The 8,837-nt window shown below is 32.1% G+C and overlaps 1 protein-coding gene across 1 annotated transcript; it reads left to right on the forward strand.

Annotated features, from left to right (window-relative positions):
- Positions 1–2,990: 2,990 nt before the first annotated feature.
- Positions 2,991–8,837, forward strand: LOC140439227 (solute carrier family 66 member 3). The gene is made up of 4 exons (XM_072529015.1): positions 2,991–3,237; positions 3,981–4,203; positions 4,821–4,941; positions 5,405–8,837. Exons 1-4 carry the CDS (start codon positions 3,071–3,073, stop codon positions 5,530–5,532), a joined length of 639 nt encoding a protein of 212 aa, XP_072385116.1. The 5' UTR covers positions 2,991–3,070; the 3' UTR covers positions 5,533–8,837.

The following is an 8,837-nucleotide window of genomic DNA, read 5'->3' on the forward strand; positions in this document are numbered from 1 at the left end:
TTGATATTTTTTAAAGTTTGACACATTTAGCTTAACTGTTTTTCGAGATTTGCAAAGATGGAAATCACCATATCTGTTTTTCCTATTTTTACGGAGGACTCGACCTTGTATACATCCATTTCGTTTCATGTACATCCTAAAATTTCTAAACCAAGATCCTTATCTAACTATTAGGGTCAAGATGTATGATTAGTGATCCTCTACAGCTCACACTTTGGGCTTTTATCTCCATTTAGCTAAAAGTGCTTTAAACATTGAAGTAAATGAAATTTTCTAAGTTTTCTTGCGTAGTAAAATGCTTTTTGTATGTTCATATCTAATATTCTTTAAAAGATTTTGGCAAATAATGTACTTACGTTAAAACTTTTAGTAATGTTAAAATATGTTATCCAGTATTTAACAGTTTGATATACAGTATTTTATTTTGTTATTTTTATACGTGTTTATTAAACTTTTCTGTATATAATATGTTTTATAGTTTTATATTAAAATATTTTAATTAACTGTCTACTCTTTTTATAATCACTTCATTCTTACCGGTGGACCTAGCTTGAAAATACAGACTTGTACAGAAGACTAGAAATTCTGCTAGATGGACACATTGAGATGGTGTATTGGTATAAGCAACGAATATAGACGTATATATATATATATATATATATATATATATATATATATATATATATATATATATCAAACTTAGAGCTAAGATTAATACTATTATAAAAATTAATATTAAACTCACCAGTCTTCCGGGTTGAACCGCGTCGATATCCATTTTGCCGAGCTTTCGACATCCTCTCTGATGTCTTCTTCAGGGCTTCCGAGGTCTCAGTCTCCCGAGCCCCCAGACACTACTACACTCACTAGTCACTTCTAGTTCACTCACTAGTTCACTACTACGACTACAAACAAATCGTAGAATTCAAAATAGGATTTATGAACATTCCATTTCTGTTCGCAATTCCGATTCAATTTCAGCTCTCGGTCAACACCATCTTCATACAGGTCACAAAATTGATTTTGAAAACTCCAGAACCATAGCCCCCATCTGATTTTATAAACCAAGAATTATCCGAGAAGCCATAGAAATAGAAAAAAGACCAAATTGCCTTAATAAAAGAGATGACGCCATACGGTTACCTTCTACATGGAGACCTCTCATAAACAAAATATCGCCCCCTCCATCATCGAATCGAAATCCCACTGTCGGAAATGTTCGCGCCAACTCTCGCGCCAATCCCCACCCTAACCCCCACCTAGGCCACGTTTCCATCGACGGTATAAATGAACCGTCCCCTGGTCCCAGTCGTAGTAGTGAACTAGAAGTGACTAGTGAGTGTAGTAGTGTCTGGGGGCTCGGGAGACTGAGACCTCGGAAGCCCTGAAGAAGACATCAGAGAGGATGTCGAAAGCTCGGCAAAATGGATATCGACGCGGTTCAACCCGGAAGACTGGTGAGTTTAATATTAATTTTTATAATAGTATTAATCTTAGCTCTAAGTTTAATTGTACCAACCGCGGAAATCTTTCCGAACATATATAAATATATATATATATATATATATATATATATATATATATATATATATATATTCACTGTTATTTTTTGGTAGAGTCGAACAAGATTTTAGTTCCTTACTGTAACACTAGGGAGCCCTATTGCTGCTTCTAAAATATGAAATTTTAGAAGCATATAAAATATGGACTATTTAACAACAAGGCGGAAAGCAACACCGCAGCGCCAAAGAAGTGTGCAAGAAAACCATAATATCCCCCTTCATATAAGAGAACTTGTAGCAGAAAAAAGAAGAGCTCGACGCATATGGCAACAAACGAGAAATCCTCTAAATAAAATGTACCTTTACAGGATAAGTCATAGACTAAATAGAGCATTACATGAAGTAAAAAACGACTCTTTCCAGTTTTATGTTTCAAATCTCTCACATGAAGACCACTCTATGCAAAGCTACAAAAAAATAAGGACCGACAATAACAAATTCACCTTTAAGAAAAACAGATATAATCTGGGCCCGCACAAACGCAGAAAAAACAACAGTATTCGCAGAGCATCTTGCAACTGTATACGCAGCACCAGATACTAATAACTGAAGATGATGATATAAGAATGTATCTCGAAACTCCGATGTCAACTATTTCTTCCTCTGACAATATTTACTCCGACAGAGGTTCGACAACAAATAAAATGTTAAATCCTAAAAAAGCTCTTGGCTATGATTTGATAACAGTAGAATTACTTCATGAGGCTACCGAGAAAAGCAGTTATGTTATTAACAATAATATACAAGAGCATCCTAGGTCTTCGATACTTTCCAGTACAATGACTTATAACAAACCAGTACTACTGAATATAGAGGTACCTATATTTGTTTATCAATAGGAAGATCTCCAACACGGAAAGATTAAATGAAGTTTAGTGGAAAATCCCTACATGAAGTTGTCCATCTGGTAATGGATCGCAGACAATGGAGACAGCAAGCTAACAATATTTAGTTTAGATTAACAAGATAATCTATATATCTATAACCCTGACAAGATCTTAACGAATGAGGAGGAGGAGGATATTTGTTGCTAATACTTTACGAAAGAAAATTATACAAATAAACATGTGTCAGGATATCTGTGTTTTTATTTTGTTGTTTTTAATGTTTTGTTAATGTAACAGAACGCAGATATAGTCATAAAATAAAAAGTCTGATATGATGTTATACATTTATATAGGTATAAAAATGCGTAAGTGTATACTACATTTTTGCTAGCTATATTTATTTTCCGTTAAAAGCACACTTTTTGAATTTTGCCGCTTAAAATTCAGAGCATATTTTTTGAATTTGCTGTCTAAAATTCAGAACCTACGTTTTAAATTTGCCGATAAATAAAATTAGTTCCGGCCCGTCCACATTTGGCGCTAGAAACTCTCCCAAATATTTCTATGGGACTTGCCTTAGTAGAGGACTATGTACTGTGATCATAAGTATCATAACCTTCAATCCTCTTTTTAAACACTAAGGAATCTTAACAAGTAATTTATCGGTTTAAAATTTAAATAATGGTTACATCTAGTGGCAACGATATTATAACACTATTTGCTAATTTTCTAAGCGTAATTACTGTTGCAATATGCTTTATTTTAAAAATTCCTCAAATCTTAACCATTTTAAAAGTTGGAAATGCCAAAGGTATAAATATCATTGCGCTCTTAATGGAGCTATCCAGGTAATTTTATAAATATTACAATAACCCCCACTAAAGCTGCTTATAAGTAGTTTATCATTCTTTTACTCAAGATTTGGTTGAGTGGGCCACTTAGTACAAATCGAAAATTGATACTGAAAAAATTTCTGCTAGATATTGAACAGACTTTAAACAGTTTATCAATTACTTCAATAGGCAATGAAATTTAATACCGGAATATCTTCTGATTCTTTTTGTTAGATGTTAAACAGACTTTAACAGTAATTTAAACTGTAATACAATAGTTTCAGTATTTGCAATAGCTTTATCATACCTTTTCTTTTAACCATCCCCAAAAAAGTAATCTAATCCATTGGAATTTTTGGATTTACGTGACCGTGGTATACAATAGCTACTTAGAATTTTTCACTTTATGCCATAATTAATTATTCTTTTAGGCCATAGTTAATACAACTGATAAACTGTTCATGATAAGTTTTTATTTAAAAATTGAACATATAAATCTTAAGTCTCAAAACATGGTTCAATTTAATAATGCAAGTCAAATATTTATTGTCTATAATCTCCAGGATATACAATGTTAAATTGACTACACAATAAAAGTATGTACTTTTCAAGCAATATTTCCATATAGACAAAGAATGAAGAAGAAAGAACAATATCTTGTCTGTGGTAATGTCCACTACTTTATTCTTTATTGTTTTAACTTTATTTTTGTTCTTAATGATAACCATTTAACATTCTAACAGTTTTATCTTTTTTAGTTACACCATCATGATGTCCTACAATTATAGAAGTGGATATGCTATTTTAAGTTATCTCGAATATCCCATTATACTAATTCAAGAAATAATACTAATAGTTTGTGTGTTATATTATAAAGATATGTTAAATATTACCAGTTTAGCTGGTGCGTGTGTTTACTTTTTAACTGCAGCTGCATTTTTACTGGGAATGGTCCCACTAGGACTTCTTGCTTTCTTAGTGGTAAGTACCTTATCATGTAAAGTTTGAATCATCTGTTTTTTGCATGTTTAATTAATTTTATTTAGTCCATTACACTTTGGTAAAAAGATATGTACAGACTGGGCCACCAAAAACTTTCTACTTACATTTTGTTTCAATTGAGTGTAGCAATATTACTTTCGAAATGTTCCAAAATATAAAGAATGCTCTGGGCAATGTTTCTATTATTGCATGAAGGTTGGCAAGGAGCATTTAAAAATTTAATAAATGAATGGCCAAATGAGTTGTGTCAGGGCTATAAACAAAACATACACATAATAAAAAATAGACTTAATTTTAATGTGTTTCACAACTCAAACGATAGCACCCTGCTGAGCTAAATATGAATGAGTTTCTTAGAAAGATGGTAGTATGTACTATGCAAAATATGCCCCCTAAAAATAAAAATTGATGGGGTCTGGCTTTTTTTTTTCATCAATTAGAACAAAACCTGTGTGGAAAGTTTTCTGTGGCCCACCCTGTATAGAAATGTGTTACAGGAAGTCTTCATGAAAAATGTTTTATCAATTTGTGACTCAAATTATAGAAAGTTCACAAGACTAAATGTCTACAAGTCTAATATTTTTGCATGTTTTTAGCCCCTCTGTACGCCAATTGGAGCTTCCTCAAAAGTTGTGCAGCTTTATGAGATTTTAAGAACAAGAAATTCAGAATCAGTGAGTGTTCTTACATGGTTTATCTCAGCGTTTACTAATTTTAGTGAGTATGACACAATTTTAAGTAGATTTAATAGAAAGTGATAGTGTATTTATTACAATAAGTATTTTAAAGAATTTCTAAACAAAAAATACTAAATTAGGCTACTATTGGACAAATTTATCATTATTTAAAATGATGTGACATTTTACCTTCCTTGAATGAAGATATTAATGCTATTAAGATTTCATACTGTTTCTCTGTAGTATTTTGTAAATCACCTCCAGCAAATGTTGATGAAACCACTAAAATAAGTTTCTTTACTTATTTTAAATTTGTTTATAAATAATGCTGATTTTATAGCAACTTTCAAGTTAAAATTTTTTGCCTAAAACATTATGCTAGATGAATATATCAACTTTTGCTATATCACCACAGAAATATCTTTCAAATATGTTAAACTAATTTACAACATATACATTTATTTAATTGACTTTAATTATATCCAAATTCTTTTATCTTTCAGCTCGTGTATTCACTATATGTGTGGAATCAATGGATCTCACCTTACTTCTTAATTTCACTATCAACACCTTCTTGAGTAGCTCAGTAATGATAGCAGCTTACTGGTTCAAACATCCCAAGAGAGATTAAAGTGTTGTAAATAGATTTAAGTATTTTAGTATTCATGTGTCATCGCAACTAAAATGGCAGCTACTGAGATTCTGTGTTTTAATAATTATATCTGTAAATATTATATGTAGATTGTAGGTAAAGTAATTGTTTCGACTCTTAGATCTTTTCACACCTTAACATGAAAGATCTTGGTTTGGAAATTTTTAACCCTTTAGTGACCAGATTATTTTTTCATAGTTTTTAATGAGATGATAATATGTTTTAGGAGCAGTTTTATTAAAAAACATAAAAATAAATAAATTTATGCACTCGGATTTATAAATCACTCAGTATATGATGTTACATATATGTAACGCTAGGAGCTAATGGGTGCAAAAAATACAAAATATATCTGTAAACAGTTCTATTTATTTAAAAACTGAAACTAATGAAAAAGGAATTTAAACATTTTGGTTTTTGTGAGGTAACGAAACAATCAATACAGAGATCTAAGTTACATTTTTTCCACATCGTGTGTGTTGAACTTTTGCAAAATCTTCCAGCACAATGTCTTTTGTCGTTTGGAATTATCCACTAGGTGTTCCATCCTATCATATATCTAATTTCATCGGCTACTCTTTGCGCATTAGAAGATGGAGATGGAGTCCTGCCAGTGCCTTTGAGAAATGACGAATATTTCTTCAAATAAACTTACATGATAGCCCTTCGAAAGTCTATTTGGGACATCCGAGAATTGTTTGATTTTCGATACAAACACTACGCGTTATTGACTGAAACATCAAGAAGGCACGTAAACAATGCCCAGTACCATTTTCTGTTTCTAATTTGAATCCTGTACTGTACACCATTCTGATCCATTCGATCAGTACCACCCATTTTTTTGTTATACTCTGCAAGTATTGTTGGTCTGCTAACTTGTGTGTGTTTTTTCCCTTTTGCGAGTAACTTCAACATTTGTTATTGGATTGATGCCATATATATTTGAAGCAATGCAAACTACGGAATTATCGACCCACTTAGCTACTAATACAGCATCCGTTTTACTAATAGTACTTTTATAGTATCCCCTTTCCTTTTTCGGAATATCGTTTTTAGCTAATAAAGACAGCTTCTAGGTAAACGGTTTTTCCTTATAGTCCCCTTTGCCTCCGTATCCTTTCAAACGTAAATAAGACAATAAACTGAAGGTAGTAAATAAATTGTCAAAGTAAAATAAGAATGGAAAAGATTTCAGATTATCAGGTAGTTCTTCTATCATTTTCACCAGTGGTGTTGCCGCCTTTCCAAAGTTTATTTCTCTGTCAATATCAGGAGTTACAGATTTTCCTTGATATATCTCGAAATCAATCAAATAGCCCATCACTGTATTTAGGCATCTAATGAAAACTTTATAACTTATAACTTTATAGACTTTATAACCAAATCATAAAGGATTGTCTCTTAAAAATTGCTTGCTGCTATGTTTACCGTAGTATTTGACCATACTTTCGTCGACAGCCAGATCTTTTTCAGGAACAAAATACTCTCTGAATCTGTCCTTCACTTTATTTATAAATGGCCGTATTTTCCAGAGCTTATCACTCTTATCAATATTTGCGTTAGAAATCAACTGAATAAACCTCAAAATTTGCTCAAATCTGTTGCATCTCATAGCGTTATATACAAGTTCGTTTCTAGTGCCAAGACTTTGCTCCCAGTACATACGCTTGCTGGGATAACCACTAATAATCAATATAGCAATGAAACATTTCATTTCCTCTGGTGAGACTTCTGGGTCGGGTAACTTCTTGAAAGTAGCATATTGGTTTGTTTCCTGTATCAGAAATAAAATGATTTCTTCATCTATGAACATTTCGAATATATCAACAACTGATTTGATTCAAACAGTGAATAATCTGACTCAGGAAATTGTTTCTCGGGGATTCTGAATCGCGGGATTCAGAAACTTTTGTATATACCATTTGAACAGGTGTAATATCGATATCATTTGCCAAAGAAATGTTACCTTCTGTTGATTCTAACTGTTGAATAGTATAATTCCACCAGCTGATCTAACTTCTGCATCGGCAAGTAGCTGACGTTTGCTCAAATTGTCGAAATCTCCGCCCTCGTCCTCATCTCCGGAATCCTCATCAGTTAGAGTAGCCGGATCCGGTGGCGCTATATAAATTGCCTCTATAGAGTCATCTATCTCGTCGTATTCTCCAAAGGCTATATCAATAGCTTCTTGAACAGTCAGGCCTCATTAAAGAACTGCAGCAAGGCCTCTGAAATAAAAAAAAACTTAGTAGGTACATACTACATTTTTAAATTTTAGAGTTCTATAAACACTCTGTATACTAATACTTCGAAAAATTTTACTAAAATATCATACAATAAAAACAGAACATATCATATATTGGTACAAAATAACTGTAGATATGCTTACATTACATCCTAGCGTTACAAATATGTAACAGTCAATTTCCTAACCGAACAACTTTTTTATTTGAAAAAATATCAAAGCTTTTTACACAAAAAATATGTATTTATATTTTCTTACACTATTTGTTTTCTAATATTAACTTTATTATACAAAATAAGATTTATATACTTACTCTTTATCAACGAAGTCCATTATTTGAAGCTTTATTTCTTTCGTTATATTTTATCCAGGCACAGATTCAAAACAAAGTTCTAATAAAATCGCACATTTACAACGATGTAAACACTAATACCTTCTGATCTGTTTTCAACTGAAAATTTGCGACATAGGCGACAGAGGATCTATTTAGATGGCACCATTTTGCCCTTACATAATCGTAACGTTAGGAACTAATGGGTTAAATAGGTTTTAGCGTCTGCTGTCCAGCATTTTGTGGGTCATATTCAACTGATACTTGTCGACTCTTACTGAGCTTCATCGTGTTTTTGCAGTTTCTCTTCATCTTCGCACGTATGGTGTTCAAACAGGATCTAGTTCTATGGTTTTGTCATTTGTGTGAGATTGATTTTTCCACGAAAAAATTAGGAATCGATGGTTACTTGGTGGAGAATGTCATCAGGAAGAAGGCTTATAAGGCATAGTCTTGCCTTATACTCGAAGTTGAGTCGTTCTTGGTTTCCACTTGGTTGTGCTTAGCTCTCAAAATAAGCGAAGACGACAGCATGAAGAACTCTCCAACACAATAAGATGCTGTATAAAATAACTAATGAGTCAACTTAAGGGGTCTAAACTAATTATATTTTTTTATTAAACTATATATTGTACATTTTAGAATAAAAATACTCTATAATTTTTTGTTAGGACTGTTTTTATATATAATATAGATACATTTATTATA

The sequence above is a fragment of the Diabrotica undecimpunctata genome, chromosome 4, assembly GCF_040954645.1.
Source record: "Diabrotica undecimpunctata isolate CICGRU chromosome 4, icDiaUnde3, whole genome shotgun sequence".
Lineage (NCBI taxonomy): Eukaryota > Metazoa > Arthropoda > Insecta > Coleoptera > Chrysomelidae > Diabrotica > Diabrotica undecimpunctata.